Here is a 19,087-nt window from a genome sequence, read left to right as displayed (position 1 = left end):
TGACCCCTCGTGGCACGTGGAGATTGGAGGGGGTTGGTGGAGGCAGGGGTTGTGGTGAAGGACAGACTTAAGATTGAGTGTAATTCCCAACTCTACAATTAAGTAACCTGGGTGAGGTGACAAAGAGGGTGCCTGGCATCTAACATCCAGGAGTCAGCACTTTCAAAAGAGGAGGAGAGAAACTGGGGAACGAAACAAAAGTCATTCATGACAAAAGAACCTCATTTATGAACCAACTTTATTCAGAATTTTGAACGAGACAAGTCAACACGGATCTGAAAAAGCCAGAGTTTACACCAGGAGCTTTGTGGCTATATATTAGTTTGGTTCCTTAACTATTTACATGGTTAATATTTTAAAATCACTGGCTATCTACTACTGTGCAGACACTCATCTGGTATTCTCACTTAAACAGCTGACCATATAAAAATTTATGTGCAACTTTTTTTCTATACATGACAGTAACTGCACTTTTCACAGGACATGTACACAGCAAAAGTGTGCAGAATTCAGTGTATTTCATTAGTACATCTTCAATAAAAGTTTGATTGTACAATGTTCATGCTCAGCTGATGAATACAAGTTTTCTTTAATATAGAACATGCAGGCAAGTTGGTAGAAGACTCACTCCATAGCACCACCTAATGGCCAAAAACTTGCAACTACATCATTACAGGCAGCTGTTTACATACAGAATTTCCAGTCTAAATGTTTTCATAAGCAGTTTCAATGTTATATGTTGACCTAAGTGAGATCAGATGGTTGTAACAGCAAGATAGTCAGAAAGGGTTGCACAAATTCATTTTGTGTAGATAGGAAGTGCATCCAGCCTTTAGACTTTGCTACACAAACTAACTGCTCCAAATTATTTAAAACAACTCAATCTATCTAAAACTAATCATTTATTGGATAAAAAAGTCCAGGACTAGAAACAGAAAATACTGGAAATACAGAGCAGTGTCTCTCAGCTACAGCTGGAAATACATCGCTAGATGAAGGAAGGAAAAAGACTCCAAGTATTCCTGCTCTTGGCCGCTATCCAGAAATCGGGGTCTTTGGGCGAGGACAGAATGGAGCTCGACTGTGATGCCTCTTGTGCTCAATTAGCTTGAGTTAAATGTCGAGGCTGAGCAATGAATGACTGCTCGAGCCCCCATAACCTGATCCCAGCAACGAGTTGATGCCTTCAGGAGAAGTGGGTACAGGATTGGAAGGGTGAAATTTAAAAAAAAAATGTGGTGGGTCTCAGAGCCACACTCCAGTTTCCCCAGCAACTGGCTCCAATGGGGCATCGTCAGGGGTCTTGGGCCGAACTCTTCGGCCCACAAACTCAGCAAGGATAATGCAGGAAAATGGGAGGAAGGAGATGGCCTGGCAGGAAGAGTAATAAATACTGTACCAAAATGGTGCAGCGAGTCCGAAACTGGCCTTTTACGCCTGGGAATCGATCATCAAATTCAGGCCAGAGACAAGTCTCCATTTGTCTCATTCAGGAGGAGATGGATCCGCAGCACAAACTGCTCCAGTTTGACAATTTAACCAAGGTAATCCGTAGGATGGTCACTGGAAAATGGGAAAATAAATGTCACACTAGTGCAGTAGGGACTATATGGGCTGAGGCACCCTGTTGGGCCAGGTTAAAAAAAGGGAGTTTTGTACTTGAACTGGGAATGCTAACGACTGTGTTCCTCACCACAATACTAACAATTTTGACAGAATGCTAAGAAATCAAATTCGATATTTCAAGGTCGGGGGGTGAAATTAATTAGTGCAATATTGAATAGGTTGGACTACGAGAATGAATTATTCCTGTAGCAATATGAGCAGAGTTTAAAATAGATTTCTGCAGCATTGTTCCACATGAATTTAGCACAGAGTCAATAAGGTGAGCTTACGTAGACAGGTGAAGGCCACAGATGTGGACAATTGATCCAATCTACTTCAGTAAGCTGTGTAGGCTCCCACCCAACTACTTCACACAAACTTTCAAGTTAAGCAGCTTGCTGCACATCCCCAAATACCATCAGTGTTACTGCTTTCTCAATTTACTCCAAGGAAAGTGCCACTGGACTCACTTCATTGGCAGGGTTTTGATGCTGTCAGGCTTTCTCCAGGTAGGTGCTTGGGACTAGGCCACTTCTTCCATTTCTACTCGCTGTCCACCACCCATCCTCGCTCTCGGATGTGATCTGGATGATGTCGTTGGCGGTTATATCAAGCTCGTCGCTGTTCTGAGACAACAGAAAAAGTGACATTAGATTCCCACTGTCTGTTGGCTGAGACTCCTGCATGAAATGAGTTGGGCATTCTCGGTCCCGTTTCTAGTAGCCAGGCACACAGAGCACAAAACCACCCCGGATTTAACACCCACTGGCAATTTCATTCATACGAACCATTAGGAGGAGTAGGCCATTCGGCCCCTCAAGCCTGCTCCACCATTTGATAAGATCATGGCTGACCTGCTTGTGGCCTCAACTCTACTTTCCTGCCTACCTGCTGGAACCTTTGACACCCCTGTCAGTCAAGAAGGGTTCCAAAGAATATTTTTCAGTGGTAAATGGGAATACAGCTCACTGGTGCTCTCTGACTGAGGATGGGGCTCAGATGCACCGTCGGGGAAAGGTATAGGTAGCTTTCACTTTGCATATTACTTCTTTAAAAATTCATTCACGGGACGTGAGCGTCATTGGCAAGGCCCAGCATTTGTTGCCCTCGAGAAGGTGGTGGTGAGCCGCCTTCTTAGATATAGCGGAATGGCTTGCGAGGCCATTTCAGAGGGCAGTAACGAGTCAACCAAATTGCTGTGGATCTGGAGTCACGTGTAGGCCAGACCGGTAAGGATGGCAGATTTCATTCCCTGAAGAACAATGCTGAAGCAGGTGGGTTTTTACAATAATCTGGTAGTTTCATGGTCACCACTGCTGGAATTCGCTTTTTATTCCAGGTTTACTTAATTAATTGAATTCAAATTCCTGGGCTGCTGTGGTGGGATTTGAACCCATGTCTCTGGATCATTAATAATCCCCAGGCCTGGACTAGTCCAGTAACCTAACTACTGTGCTACTGTACCCACTAACCGACGCATGCTTGATGCTTATTCTGGGGGCTTGAAAGGGGAGACGCGTTTGGTTCCACAACACGTAACCTAATAAAATACTTTTATAATGTAAATTCATGTTAAGTGCTTCATTCTCTGGTTGACTAGAAAGCAGGGAGGACCCAGATTTAATTCCAATGTTACATCAGCTGAAAGCTTCTCAACTGTTGTAAGCACTAACGGAACCTGCCACCTCCACACTCTAGTCCACATAATCTGGTTAACTCAATACTCGGACAGCAGCTGGAACAAGCTTGCCCCCATACTCACCATGACCTGGAGTATAGTCAGGAGACCCTCCCTATCTACCTACCCCCAGCAACCATGCTCTTCATAGCATCACAGAATGGCCTCCTCCTGTGCTGTGACCATTCAGCGCGTCGTGTCTGTGCCAGCTCTCCGCAAGAGCAACTCATCTAGTCCCATTCCCCTTCTTTTCCCGGTAAAGTCAGAAAAAGCGACTGATGCACAACTGACACCAGTTATTGGAGACGGCAGCCCGGCAACACCTTTCCAGGGCAACGAGGACGGGCAAGAATGCAACCTCACCAATATCGCCCACAGTCTCAGAATAAATATGGATTTAAAAAACCCACCTACTTCAAGATGTGGCAAATTATAATTTCTGCACAAAAAGGACAACAGTGAGGATCTCACTTTGCACCCTTACCTGAGCAGTGTAGTCGTAAAGCACTCTATAGTTGTTTGGATTTTCATGTTGTACAACAGCAACACTGGCGTACAAATCCTCTGCTAACAAACACAGAAAATAAACCGAATAAGCATTGCAATAACTCTAGAGGTCAGAATTCCCACTTTTGTTGTGTTAGAATTGTTGGCGACAGCCATAACTTAAAATTTTACCCCGTTTATTTTGAGGGTTTACAGCAGGGTACTTCTTGTAGTGACATGGAGAATATTTATCTCTTAAGCATCACTAAAACCGTGTCAATGAAAAAGACTGGAGCTGCCAGACTTGGTTGCTGCCACCCCTTGTGGAGTTTGTTGAAACACAGAGCAACACTGCCATCTAATGGTATAACCAGAACTAGCAAACCCTGTCCAGAGCAGGAAAACTCAAAACAGAGAGCTTGTCTGCTACCTTGCTTATAAACTGTTAAAACGATCAACCTGAAACGTCAACTCCAGTTTTCTCCCCAGATACTGCCAGACCTACTGCAGTGTTTCCAGCACTTTCTGTTTCTATTTTAAGCTGTTGCATTGTCTGATCAAATCAGGGCAGATTTGGCCTTTCATGCTAAACGATGCATTCACAGTGGATCAGCTTAATCCTGAAAATTGCTGCGGAAGAGAACAGGACAGTTATGAAATGATGTCAACAGCGAGGGGTGGGGTGGTGTGAGACTGGGATTTATATTGCGGTCCACCAGCCTATTTATACTCAGCATGTCACTGCAACTGGTGTAAGGCCAGACCTGATCCATCTTCACATGCACACCCCTTCTACCAGGACTCACTAGGAAGCAACCAGAAACAGAACACGGAGCCATATAGAAATGTACAATTCCCCCTGCAGCTTTGGGGGGGGGGGGGGGGGGGGGGGGGGTGGGGGGAGGGAGAAGCAAGGTTTTAATCTATGGACAAAAAAATTGTCTTTCCCCAAGTTTTTTTGAAGCAGACTTAATGAAATCCTTTGTCTTACCTGGAGGTGGCACTGTCACACTGACTGAATTACTGCTACTGGTTTTGGAATTATGGCCTGGTAATAGATTAGTAATCCTAAACAGCAAGAAAAAGAGATCATCGATGGGTTCATTCACAACTAGCACCAGCTAGCAACTCATAGAACAAACCTCATTACAAGCACATATGGTTGTAAATGTACGCTTGAAACTGGCTGAACATCCACACACATTTTTGGAATTCATCCAAGATTGTCTAGTTAAGTATATTTATTGATTTTCTTATTAATGAAACAATCTGTTGCTTTGTTTTATTTTAAAGCGTTTGAAATTTCCTACTCTCCGGTCTTTCTCTTCCCCCCCCCCCCCCCCCCCACTCCACCCGAACATAGGAGGAATAGGCCATTCAGCCCATCAAGCCTGCCCCCGCCAGTCAATATGATCGTGGCTGATCATCCACTTCAATGTCTATTTCTCACATCAGCCTCATAGCCTCAGAAGACACTGACTGGTTTGGGGTGCAGATCTACAGCCCTATATATCTCACCCGTGTTGTCATCCTTCATAAAAGCAAAATACTGCAGATGCTGGAAATCTGAAATAGAAACAAGAAACGCTGGAAAGACTCAGCGGGTCTGGCAGCATCTGTGGAGAGAGAAGCAGAGTTAACGTTTCAGGTCAGTGACCCTTCATCAGAAGGGTTCTGAAGAAGGGTCACTGACCTGAAACGTTAACTCGGCTCCTCTCGCCACAGATGCTGCCAGACCCGCTGAGTCTTTCCAGCGTTTCTTGTTTTTATTGTCATTCTTCATGCCTGGCCTTTGATGGTCAATGGTGGGCAGACTATTGGGCCACTGAGACCATCACAGCTGAGCCCAATTCTGTCCTCACTCAATATGCTGACGTGCACTTTCCGGCAAAGGGGGACAGCGAACAACAGAAGGGGGAACCCAGGCAGAATTTTCTTTCCCATCAACAGGGGCAGTGGAACAACCCCTAACTGTTTGAGATCAACGAGCACAGTATAGACCAGAGGTCAAATGTGGGACCTTCTCATCGATTTGGCTCAATTCCCTATTGAACAGAGAGCAGACATTTTTGTAATAAAACACATTGGGCACTACCAAGGTACCAGAACACTCTAAAGGAAAACTGTAGGGCACTTTTTTTTGATGCAAGTATAACATTTTTGCCTCCCATAATATTACGTTGGGAACAAAGGGACATATTTCTACCTTTGCCCATATTCACTGTTGGCACAGTAGTGAATCTGAAACTATAATCAAATTCAGGACTGCTCCTGAGAAATCTGAATAAGCTAAAATTCCAAGCTATATGGATTAGTACTTTGAATTATCAGCATTGAAAATATTATTAAACTACAAGTTTCATCATTGGGCAGTGTTAACAGGGATTTTTTAAGCTCCTTTGGTTCCTGAGCAGCTGAATTATTTGTTTAAAAAAAAAAGAGATTTAAATTTATCCTGATGCAATTAGCAGAAACACAACAGGACACTTTCTCTGGACTAAGCTGTGTCTAAGTTATTTTATGGATGTAGGTTCAATTAAGTAGAAATAGGAGACGGCACTGCTGCATATTCTAGGTCAGGGTGCATCACAACCGACGACAGTTCTGTTCTCTCCCAATATCCACATCCGTGACTAGTGAGGAGGATAAATTTGATATCACTTTCAACAAGGAAACTGAAGATCCCTGAAGTGGATTTTAGGTTACGAGTCTCCGCAGATGGTGGCAAGGCCAAGATAGGTCACTTCCTAGTCCCTGCCCTGAGTCAGCAGGAGAACTGCAGGCTGCACAAGGCTTGTGTATCATGGACTGTTGGCTATTAGCACAGCAGTAGAGCAATAAAAAGCAGCAGGGCACAGCAAAACCTGACCCCGTCTTCTCTGGAGGGAGCAAGGCAGGGTTAACATTTCAGGTTGATGACCTTTCATCAAAACCCACTGAAGCAGTAACGCTGCTGACCTCTCTCCACAGGTGAGCGTTTTCAGCATTTTCTGTCTTAGTCGCAGATTTCCAGCATCTGCAGCGTTTCACCATTTTAAAAAAAATAAAATTCATTCACGGAATGCAGTCGTCATTGGAAGGATTTATTGGCTGGAATTTGATGGGCTCCCTAGAAAAGGCAACAGAGGCAGGGGGCCCATAAAACTGAGAGAGAAGGCGGTGGGGGGGGGGGTCGGGGGTCGGATATGTCGGAATGCCCGTCACATTCCTGATGCCTTCCAATTTAATCCAGGGCGGGGCAGGCCAACAACTGCGTTCCTGCCCAGATGCCAATTGAGGCCCTTAAGTGACCAATTATTGGTCACTGATTGGTCTCTTCCCGCTGTGCCACTGGTATTTTAGCAGCGGTGGGGATGCAGAGGGAGAGAGAAAAAAAAAAAGAGAAGATTGCCACCATGGTGGGAGGCTGCCCAGTAACTTAAGGTAGCCTCCCTGCGGGCTTGGTGAGGGTTGGGGGGGTCGGGGGGGGGAAACTTTCCTCGGTGGACATTCTGTGGCTCTCAGAGGACGCCCAGCAGCAAGGGCCGCCCCTCTCCCATCACCCACCCTCCTGACCTCACTAACCCACCATCCTCCCCACCTCGTGCCCCCACACCCACCCCCCCCCGCCCCTTCCCTAGGGCCTGGTTGAGTGGCACAAGCAAGCCCATCACTTACCACCAGTCCAGGCGCCAGGGCTGCTCTTCTGTTAATGACCGCTACAGTTCCAGCAGCGGCCACCGCTGCCGATGGCGCTGCTGAGCTGCCGGCCCTTTGATTGGCCGGCAGCTCTTGGAGGTGGGACTCCTGTCCTTAAAGGGACAGCGATCCTGACACCAGGCAGTTAATTGCCCAAGTGGTGTAAAATGCAGCCGGTGGTCCCGCAAACGGCCAAGGCAGGGTTCCACTTGCCTTTCTGGCCCAGCGTTGGGACCCCGTCGGCTGCACTAAATCCAACCCATTCTCCATCCCTAATTATCCTTGAATTATTATTAAAACGGAATGGCTTCCTCGGCCATTTCAGAGGGCAGTTAAAAGTCAACCATATTGCTATCGGTCTGCAGTACCATATAGGCCAGACTGGGAAAGGCAGTAATCTAGTTGCCATTTCTAATACTAGCTTTTTATCCCAAGATTTATTAATTAATTAAATTTAAATTCCCCAGCTACCATGGTGGGATGTGATCTCATGTCTCTATCATTAGTCCAGGCTTCTGGATTCCTAACTTCACCCGACATGCATATGCACACACTTTCCAGGAAAGGCGCTGACAACAACCGGAAGCAGGCTGATCCTTTTTGCTTCCCTTAAACATGGTCATTTAGTTATTTGCACCGGCAGTTCCCAAAGTGTGGATTTTGTGGAAGCAACTGATTTTGGTATATCTGCAGACTGGGATCACCGGGTTGTGCGGTGTTCACTGCTCTCTTAGTGTAGGGATTGTGCCAGTACGGTGTTGGTGGGAAGCAAACATCCTGACTCCTCCCGCGGATTAGATTTAGCGGGTTCGCAATAGGGTGGTTGGTAGCTGTGCAGAACCTGTGCTTCCAGAACCAATAGCGGAAAATCTGACTGACGCCAATATCAATGATACAGAGGAAGATTAGATTGCTTAGTATTAAAATGTTAATCAGCCATTGCGAAGCGGGGGTGTTAGCTGCTGGTGAGTGTTTCTTTGAAGTTGCAGTCTGTGCACTCTGATTGCCATAGTGCTCGACACACAAACAAATGCGTCAGCAAACAGACTATTTATAGGTATACCTGCCGGACAAATTCAAAAAATTAGGAAAGAATCTGAAACACAAAATATTGAAACATGGAGATTAATGACAAATAGCCTAGAAGCATGGGGCACAATCACTAAATGCCAACATTTAACAAATCCTGCTTTGGTATTTTAAAAAGGTCACCTCTGTGACTTCCCTTGTGCAGGTGATGGATATTCTGCTAAAAGCATTCAATGGGAACATTTACTGTACATGTATCCACTTCAGGGACCTAGAAAGTTAAAGTAAATGCTACACTCGTTAAAGAGGGAACTTCTGTGTCTTTTTTCCCCATATTCACACTGCACCGCATTGCCCCCACCTCCCCCCTTTGCATAGCAACCTGCATTTATATAGAAATACAAATGGTCAGAGATGTCAACTCGCTGTCGTGTATTCTACACTGCTGCACATAATTAAGATTTACCCTGGTGAGGTTATAAATTATTCTACTTAGATTGCCTGATCCTGTCCCCTGTATGCGGGCCCATCTTTTCCATTTAAATTACTTAAATATTCAAAAGATTGCTGGTAACCCAATTCCTCCGCCTCCAAATCCCCCTCATCTCCCAGACCCGACTCCCTCCCAATCTCCCAAATCTGAAGGCCTCAATATCTCCAAGAACTAAATCCCCAACACAGCCATGTGTCTCAGATCTTAATCCCAAACTCTTGCTGGTGTTCTCAGCCTGAGGTTTTTCTGCATCCCTGATCAACTCTTATCCTGATATTTGGTCCAACTCAAATCGAATTCCTTTTGAGCCACAAATGCTCCATTCCCACTATAAGGCCAGTAAGAAATTTGCTTCAGCTCAGACTTCCTGGCTTAACCATTCACTTATGCACAGGTGTAATGGTTAAAATGGAGACAAGTTTGGCTCCAGCACAAATGTACTTGGGTTCTCTGGATTCCTGTGCACAGCACATTCTGATCTGAAGAGCAAAGCCTAATGGATGTGGCTGGAGAAATTTTTAAAACAGACTTGCACTCTACCTTTTCATCATCCCTCCATTCCTTGAAGTGGCCACAGTGAGATTTTCTGCAGCAGCTAACTTGTCGTAATAATTCTCGTACTGTATCGGAGCTGTGAAGAGAGACAACAGAGCTTGTTCACCTGGGTTCAGAATGGGAAACCCATCGTTAAACTCTTACAATATAAATTGTACTATGTAATATCAGAAAGCAAACATCAGAGAGATTTGATCGAGGTGTATAAGATTATGACAGGTTTACATAAGGTGGACAAAGAAAAACTGTTCCCATTAGCTGATGGTACAAGGACTAAGGGACACAGATTTAAGGTTTTGGGCGAGAATTGTGGGGGGGAGGGGGGGGGATGTGAGGGGGAACTTTTTTTTTTAAAACAACGTAGTGTGGGGTAATGATCTGGAAGGCGCTGCCCACGAGGGTGGTGGAGGCAGAGAATGATTTCAAAAGGAAATTGGATGGGCACTTGAAGGAAATGGGCTTGCAGGGTTACAGTGAGTGGGGACTGTGGACTGCTCTATGGAGGGCTGGCATGGACCTGATGGGCCAAATGGCCTCCTTCTGTGCCTTTAAATGACTATAATCATCACACGAGATACGCACTATTTCACCCGATACATCCTGGCAATATAATGCCCCCAAAATGTCCAACTCTAAAGAACTGACAGGGCGTTCCTAGTCAGCAATGGGGCAGGGCGGGAGCATTGGTCAGAGAAGTGCAAACCAAAACCTCTGATTTTCTATCCATTTATTTAAATTGTCGTCAAGTCAGAAAGTGTGGAGCCACAATTTCCTGACCAGCACCTCCTGATCCCTTTTTGAATAAACTTGACACCCACAGTATATTTAAACAGTTGATACAAGAGAATGCCATAAATTTCGTAAAACACTCTCTCTTAATGGTTTGGTGACTAATTGCATAGTTCAATGTGGTACTAAGGCACACAGATCAGGAAGGTTTACTTTGAATCTATAAGCATAGCCATTCCGCCCAACTGCTCAATGTCAGTGTTTATGCTCCAGATGAGCCTCCTCCCACCCTACGTCATCTCATCCTATCAACATCTTCTATTCCTTTCTCATTCATGTCTTTATCTAGTTTCCCCATAAATGCATCTATGCTATTTGTCTCAACCTCTCCCTGTGGCAACACGTTCCACATTCTAACCACTCCAAGTTTCTACGGAGTTCCCTACTGGATTTATTAATGACTCATTCTTTTTTTTCTTTGGGCCTCCTTATCTTGAGAGACAATGGGTAAGCGCCTGGAGGTGGTCAGTGGTTTGTGAAGCAGCGCCTGGAGTGGCTATAAAGGCCAATTCTAGAGTGACAGGCTCTTCCACAGGTGCTGCAGAGAAATTTGTTTGTCAGGGCTGTTACACAGTTGGCTCTCCCCTTGCGCCTCTGTCTTTTTTCCTGCCAACTGCTAAGTCTCTTCGACTCGCCACACTTTAGCCCCGCCTTTATGGCTGCCCGCCAGCTCTGGCGATCGCTGGCAACTGACTCCCACGACTTGTGATCAATGTCACAGGATTTCATGTCGCGTTTGCAGACGTCTTTAAAGCGGAGACATGGACGCCCGGTGGGTCTGATACCAGTGGCGAGCTCGCTGTACAATGCGTCTTTGGGGATCCTGCCATCTTCCATGCGGCTCACATGGCCAAGCCATCTCAAGCGCCCCTGACTCAGTAGTGTGTATAAGCTGGGGATGTTGGCCGCCTCGAGGACTTCTGTGTTGGAGATACGGTCCTGCCACCTGCTGCCAAGTATTCTCCGGAGGCAGCGAAGATGGAATGAATTGAGACGTCGCTCTTGGCTGACATACGTTGTCCAGGCCTCGCTGCCATAGAGCAAGGTACTGAGGACACAGGCCTGATACACTCGGACTTTTGTGTTCCATGCCAGTGCGCCATTTTCCCACACTCTCTTGGCCAGTCTAGACATAGCAGTGGAAGCCTTTCCCATGCGCTTGTTGATTTCTGCATCTAGAGACAGGTTACTGGTGATAGTTGAGCCTAGGTAGGTGAACTCTTGAAATGACTATTTTATATTAATGACCTCTAGTTTTGAACTCGCCCACTCCCTGCCAGTGTCTCCGGTTTGAACCCCAATCTTTACTGAGTGAGGTTCTGCTACAATTGGATTTAAATACCCGAGTTAAGATGATGCTGTGCCTTTTTTGCCATTTCCCCACCCCCACTCCATGTTGCCAATGATCACCCTTCCTCTTTTCTCCTTGGTGTGGAGACCCCGCCTGGGGCACATCTTCAGGGAGCCAAGTACCCACCAACAGCTTGGCAAGTGCCCATTAGTCATGTATAGCCCTCAATAGGGAGGAAAAGGTGGTCATCCGTCCATGATGTATAGCAATCAAGCTTGATCCTATCCTCTATCTCAGACACACTTCCAGCAGGAGCTACTGATACACTAATGAGCAATGGACGTACAGGACAACTTCCCTTCCCTAATTGGGAGGTGGTGAGGACGATTGTAGTGTCCCTGATGCACCCCCCCCTGGCTAAATGAGCTCGTACTCAGGATCAAGTTTGCTCTCTATGATCCAGCCGCTCACAGTACACCATGGGGAAAATCCTGTGAATTCAGCCAGTAATTGCACCGATGCAACTATCAGGTAGAAACAGCAGCAAGTTTGTTGCAATGAACCCTAAAACCAGACAGACAGCCCCCAACACACCCATGGGCCACCAATGGAGGCAGAAGGAAGTATCAGCTCATTAGCTAGAGCCAGCATTTTCAGGAGAGGAGAGAAAACTTCCTCTTCGTCAGTCCTCTGGTGCCTCTCTTAATAAATCCCTCAACCAGATTGCTCTCGCATATCCATTAAGCTCTCTAAAATCACAGGTCAAATGTGCTTGGGATGGAATGAGAGAAGACAGCAGAAACTTACCAGGTGGGTTCAATCCTGTCATTTTCTTCTGAATGAAGCAGTCCATATCCGCATCAATGTCACAAAGCTCCAACACTTTCCGAGTCTCTTCGTACAGCTGTACAGAGGTTAAAAGGTTGTATAAGAGCTCAAGCTATAAACTGTGGGCATTCACACTCAGCAACGCACACTGGACGCTTCCAAGAAATCAGCAAAAAAAAAAAATCAGGAGTGTTCACTTTGCAGTTACTCATCCTTCAGCGTAAAACACATCTCTCAGATCAGAAATACCTGCTTACTCCATTACCATTAGTGAGTAAATAGCCACAAGGAACTGAAAAGGTCCCAATCTGTGTACCGGTAGCTCAGCTCAACCATTACAACACTGACTATGCCTCAAGAAGAATATACCATTGGCTGTAAAGCACGTTGAGGTCATCAAAGGCGCTATACAAATGCATGTCTTTCTACAACTGTTTAGTTTTTTTTAGTTTAGAGATACAGCACTGAAACAGGCCCTTCGGCCCACCGAGTCTGTGCCGACCATCAACCACCCATTTATACTAATCCTACACTAATTCCATATTCCTACCACATCCCCATCTGTCCCTATATTTCCCTACCACCTACCTATACTAGGGGCAATTGCTAATGGCCAATTTACCCATCAACCTGCAAGTCTTTGGCATGTGGGAGGAAACCCACGCAGACACAGGGAGAACTTGCAAACTCCACACAGGCAGCACCCAGAATTGAACCCGGATCGCTGGAGCTGTGAGGCTGCGGTGCTAACCACTGCGCCACTGTCTTCAGTGACATTCCCCTCTTTGCCTTATATCAGCCAGAAGCCCCACTCCAATTGCTATTCAATGACTCCACTGTGGGGATTTGGACATCAGCTGAATACTTACATTTAACGGGAAGTCCGTTAAATACATGAGGGAGAAAGGAATAGAAGGATATGTTGATAAGGCGGGAGGGGGCTCAAGTGGAGCATAAACACGGGCAAGGGCAGATTGTCCAGAGGTAGCAATAAAGGAGGTCACAAGCAACAGAGGGCCTCTGGAGCCCAGTCACAGCACCTTCAGAGAATAAAAACCCCTATAAAGATTGATCATTTGGTCAAGGTACCAAGAGCTTCTGGCATCCATGAAAATATCAGCCACTACCTCCATGATAGGAGACTTAGGGGGAAGGATTGAGGGATAAAACCTAGAATAGGCCGAGAGAGATTAATCTGAAGAAGCCATATCAGTGTTCACAGCCAGTTGGTGTGTCTATCAATAAGTACCTCATCGTCCTTCACACACTGCAGCGAGAGCTGGTTGCAGTGCATCCACAAGGAGTTCCTCAGATTATTGATTCGATCACACTCCTGCTGGTGAAAGACCTGAAGCCAAACAGAAAAAGTCAGTCAAGAATAAGCTCTCTTATCACTACAGCAAATGAACTACGGCATTGCAATATCATGCGGCTATCTCCAAGTAGTGATTTACCAGAGCAGCCCGATTTCAGTTCAAAAACCCCAGCGGCAGTTAGTACTCCCCAAATTTGAGCCAGTCCAGCATCAGCACGGTTACCTAGCAGTGTCAAGGATGAGTAGGAATAGCAGAGACAGACCAGCACAGTTTCAGCAAGAAAGCAAGTGTTATGTGGGGAAGGGAGATACCAACACATCAAGATCAAGTAACTATTTTGAAGCTACATCATTATGAAACACTTGCCCTAGTCATCATCTTGCGTAAGAAGATTTCTCAACCAGGATTTCAAGGTTAACATTACCACTTCTCCAGAATTTTTAAATATTAAATAGGAGTGCTTAAAAAGTGGAGTTAATGAGATTAGTGTGAACTCAGTTGGGTCAATGATGACTTGTAAGGACCCTGATTCGATTCCTCAATGGTTAGACTCCCTCTTCAAAGACACAACAACAATGCGACTCTCTTTTTAAAAAAAAAAGAGGCATCGAGAACACCCCCCAATGGCTATTCATGGAGTAGACAAGAACTCAGAATTGGAAGTCCACCCTTTGATCCTTGTCTATATTGTCTAATGGTATTAGCTTAGGGAGATTCCAACTGGTCTCAATCCTAGAGTTAAGAAAGGGCAAATCTTTGTTCCCACTCCTGGTCACTATCCAGTGACCTTTGGTAGCCTACACATGTATCTATGGGGGTCAGCATCAGGTTTGGTTCTGATTGCTGAATAGCCTCCTAGCACTTACTGTCTAAGTTCACACAATATAAATGGCCAATCGGACAAGGTACTGCAGGCCACTCAGTATTCATGGGAACATATCCCAGCAAGCAACACTTTGAGGAGAGAGAAGATGGAATTTGTGAAAGGAAAAATGTAGGTGGCTCGGAGTTGAGGTTCCGTCCTTAAATAGAGAGACGGCTAGCAAGAGTCCCAGTATAAAAATGACATTTGAAAGGGGCACTCCCCATTAAAGGAGCACATCATATTCCAATACTCCAGAGCTTCAATGGGTTTGCAGATACCTCACAGGTATTAATATGTTCCTGTTCCCACTCCTGGCGAATCTTTTCCAGCTGTTCCACATTGAGCTGATAAGCGCGCTCTGAAAAAACAAGATCCAAAAGCCCCCAAAAGGTTACACATCAGAGTTCTATTTGAAATGTGCGACATATAGAAAGCTTATTTTTTTCAGAAATATACTTCATTCATAAAAATTTGGACAAAATACATTACAATTCAAATTGGACTTTCAAGAAAGTGCAATAAAGATCAGTTTCTTTCAATACAGAACATGGAGGTGCCTCACAATTCTCGCCATTCCATTTTATATACAACGTACATTGGGATTACATACCAAAACCATCCTCTGCTGCATACAGCCCGAGGAGATATACAGAAAACTACTTTACACAGAGAGTGAACTGCCTAGGGAGGCAGTCAAAGCCAGTGTTAGCAAGAGTTGAAGAGAGAGTGGGACAGCATTTGGTGGGGAAAAAAAAAAAAAGTTGCAGGATAGAGGTAGTGAATTCTGGATGTCTTTTGGTGTCAGGCTGGTCAGATAGATCAATGATCTTCTCTGGTCGTGTACATTCCCATGATCATATAAAATAACCTAGCCCAAACTAACATTTGTGGCAATACATTAGTGTTTCATCAGTCCAGCTTAGTGACACCATAGAAAACTAGCATGATGTCCAGCAGTGTCTTTTTATTCCCATTCTCTCCCCCTCTTTGCTGAAGACATGGACACTCATTTAGGGTATTGTTCCATAGGCACTGGCACATGGAGTAAAAGGAGTTCCTGAAAGACATGAAACCTGTGCTGTGGAAAGTTGGAAATAGAATGTAAACCCAAACAATGATATTCCAAATTCAGCCAACAGTTTTCTAAAGCCAAAATGACAACATAATAACATTCCAACTGCAGAGAGAATTTACTCTGCATCTAACCTTGTATGGCTAATGAATGACTACTCCATTTACTAAGCCCCAATCATATGCCTGACCACAAGGCAGGCAACCCATAATATTTTTACATTTCCTGTATCTGCCAACCTGTGACCTCAAAGGGAAATTACTTTTGTTGTGTTAACTGAAGTCTAGTATACAATAGATTGAGACAGTCCAGTCAACCACTTCTGGAAAACAGACTTACCCCACAAGTCTGGACTGGATTTGAATCCAGATTTCAGAAATTAAAGAGAGATTCCACCATCTTAAACATTCAGCCCCGACACACAGTGGCAGCAGTGTGTACTGTCTACAAGATGCACTGTAGCAACTTGCCAAGGCTCTTTCCAAACCCACGAACTCGACCACCTAGAAGGACATGAGCAGCAGATGCATGGGAACACCACCATCTGCAAGTTCCCCTCCAAGCATTAGTAATTGCAAGGCAGAAGCAATGCTTTAACCTTGCATTACGGACATTCGGAGTTGCTACCATCCTGACTTGGAACTATATTGCCGTTCCTTCACTGTCGTTGGGTCAAAATCTTGGAACTCCCTTCCTAACAGCACTGTGGGTGTACCTACCTCACATGGACTGCAGCGGTTCAAGAAGGTAGCTCACCACCAACTTCGAGGGCAATTAGGGATGGGCAATAAATGCTAGGCTTACTAACGACACCCACATCCCACAAACAAATAATAAGTGTCTAATCTTCAAAGATACTTCTCTCCTGTGTTCCTAGCGACAGTGGTCGAGTGATTCACGTCCCACTCCAGGAGATGCCAGGATATTCGGGGTGGGTTAGCAACCCAATGCAAGACTCACGTTAGTGCCACCAGTTCCCAATGCTGGGCCTGGTACAGCCAACAGAGTAAACTTGTCAGATTCACCTTGTGCTTCCAGGAAGACATGGTTTAAAAAAAAAAAAGAGGCCTTTCCTGGCCATCAGCCTTAGCGAGTTTCTTAATGCTGCTTTAATCAATATACCAGTAGCTCAAGACCATTTCTAACTCTGTGCTGAAGATCAAGCACTGACCACCCACACAAACAGGAAACACAAGCCACAAAGAACAACTTGGTGAACAAACAGAGACAACTTCTACACCTGTATAAAATTTTGTGAAGGTCCATTTCATAATATATATTTAAAAATTAGCAACTCCGAATGTCCGTAATGCAAGGTTAAAGCATTGCTTCTGCCTTGCAATTACTAATGCAAGCAGGTTATTTTAAAAACACACAGGAGATGCAAATATGAATTAGCAACAAAAACTATTTGTGACTGGAACAGATGGTTTTACACTTTTTGTGACAGTTACCTAATGGTGGAAGCAACCTATTAACACATTGACAAAGACTGTGATATTAGCAGTAAAGGTGCTGGTATGACATTCTTCTGCTATTCCAAAACGGTGAAATTTCATCCACTCCTAATAATACATTTGTTATGTCCTCTGTTATTTCACCTCTGAGACCGGAGTTTGTATACAATTTCTGACTGGAGCTGGGGAGTAATTCTTCTTTAAATTTTTGGGTTTTGGGCGACTTTGAGATTTAACATCTATTCCTAGTTGCTGAGAAACAAAGAAACATAGAGGCAGGAGTAGGCCATTCGGCCCTTCGAGGCTGCACCGCTATTCAATACAATCATCCAAACTCAGTACCCTGTTCCCGCTTTCTCCCCGTATCCCTTGATCCCTTTAGCCACAAGAAATATATCTAACTCTTTCTTGAATATATTTAATGATTTGGCCTCAACTGCTTTCTGTGGTAGAGAATTATAGAGAAAGGAGTATGAGGATTTCATATTTGGTAGCAATTGTTTTTTGCAGCCGAGCAGCTGTTTAGGTCATTTCAGAGTGCCTCTGGAGTAAACCATGTCATGTGGAACTGGAGTCATTGGTGTTAATTGTATATCAGTTGGGGGTTAATTGTATTCAGGCGGTGGGTATTAATTAGAGACTCGTATGCTCATATATAAAGGGAACAGGCTGAAAGTGTGATGGTTGTTTGGTGGTGCATGATATGTAATGTGTGTCTCTGTAAATATAAGCTTATAAGTGTATAAAGACTAGGCTTCAGTTCTATCTTTCACTGCCTGCCTAGCTAACAGTTTGTAGCTTTCCTTCTTTGAAGGATATTACTAATAAAATCAATCCATTTGGGTTTTTATTACAATCTGGCCGCTTTCACGTCCCCCCCCCCCACCCCCCCCCCCACCCCCCAATACCAGTCCACATGATGGGATTTATTGAATTCGGTTTCACACTATCACTACTTCCCAATTGCAAGTCCAACACCATAAACACTACAACCCAAGTCACAGACACTCTGGTTGGGTTGCCAACACTCCAGGATTGCTCTGGAGTCTCTTGGAATTAAACAGCAGGACACTGCTGCGAGCAACCCAGTAGAAACATCATAGGGGCAATAAAAAAAAAACTGTGGTTTTGTTTAGTTATAAAAATATTGGACGGGATTGGGGGAGGTGGGGTGAAGAGAGGGGGCAGTGGAAGGATGTTGATTGACAGTCGGGAATCATCCAATCAGTTAACTAAAAGTCCATTTGCTTTCCAATTGACCGTGGGAAGGTAGTGTGTTGTGAGGATGGACATGTTGGATGACCAGTGGCAGGAGTGAGAGGGCGGGATGATTGGAGGCAGGAGGTCATGCAACATTTCCAGGGGTATGTCCAGCCCTACTCTCTGACAGTATCTTACAGGATGTACTAACTAAATTAACTCGCACACCTGCTGATTGGATGCCATATGCAAACACCTGAAGCCTGAGTCATTATGGCAAAAGAAAATTCTACTGACCCACAGCTAGAAGTCCATGTGGTGGAAGGTGAAAAAGACGCCATAGCAACCGCGAACCTCCATAACAGTGAAGCCTACAAGACAGGTAGGGGCACTGCCAAATTAATGACTTCAAGTTTAAACTGTGCAAGCATTAAACTTGCCATTTAGTAATGAAAACATACAAGGACAGAATATGTTTGCTGAAGGGTCCCAAATGTGTGTATAATTTTAGCTCTCGTCTTGGTGTCAAAAGAATATTTCATTTTATAGTTATTGAATAATTAACATATGTTTAATCTCATCTGAATGCGATATTTGCAAAGTGAAACACTGCATGGACTGTTCAGAAAGTTAAGTATCTAGTTAAAGCCACACCTGTGAAAACGGAGTTCAAATTCCACTGAGTATACTGGTAAATGTAAACTCCACTCTCCTATTTTAAACAAAGCTGCTAATCTGCTTATTG

The 19,087-nt window shown here is 44.7% G+C and overlaps 1 protein-coding gene across 6 annotated transcripts in view; it reads right to left on the bottom strand.

Moving 5' to 3' along the window:
- Window positions 1-220: 220 nt before the first annotated feature.
- The window catches only part of pstpip1a (proline-serine-threonine phosphatase interacting protein 1a), a 62,226-nt gene continuing 43,359 nt past the window's right edge, over window positions 221-19,087 (bottom strand). For 2 of the 6 annotated variants that reach the window (XM_068015513.1, XM_068015518.1), the window contains exons 9-16: window positions 14,892-14,971; window positions 13,682-13,780; window positions 12,412-12,508; window positions 9,510-9,600; window positions 8,511-8,543; window positions 4,761-4,837; window positions 3,768-3,850; window positions 221-2,231 (exon numbers count right to left, since the gene is read on the bottom strand). In XM_068015513.1, coding sequence (XP_067871614.1) covers window positions 2,100-2,231; window positions 3,768-3,850; window positions 4,761-4,837; window positions 8,511-8,543; window positions 9,510-9,600; window positions 12,412-12,508; window positions 13,682-13,780; window positions 14,892-14,971 — 692 coding nt within the window. In that variant the 3' untranslated portion in view covers window positions 221-2,099. The remainder of the gene's footprint in view (window positions 2,232-3,767; window positions 3,851-4,760; window positions 4,838-8,510; window positions 8,544-9,509; window positions 9,601-12,411; window positions 12,509-13,681; window positions 13,781-14,891; window positions 14,972-19,087) is intronic. The other 4 variants (XM_068015514.1, XM_068015515.1, XM_068015516.1 and 1 more) reach the window with 4 other exon arrangements.

The sequence above is a fragment of the Heterodontus francisci genome, chromosome 35 (assembly GCF_036365525.1).
Source record: "Heterodontus francisci isolate sHetFra1 chromosome 35, sHetFra1.hap1, whole genome shotgun sequence".
Taxonomy (NCBI): Eukaryota; Metazoa; Chordata; class Chondrichthyes; order Heterodontiformes; family Heterodontidae; genus Heterodontus; species Heterodontus francisci.
The sequence above is the reverse complement of the archived record's forward strand: the minus strand, read 5'-3'. Positions and strand labels throughout refer to the sequence as shown.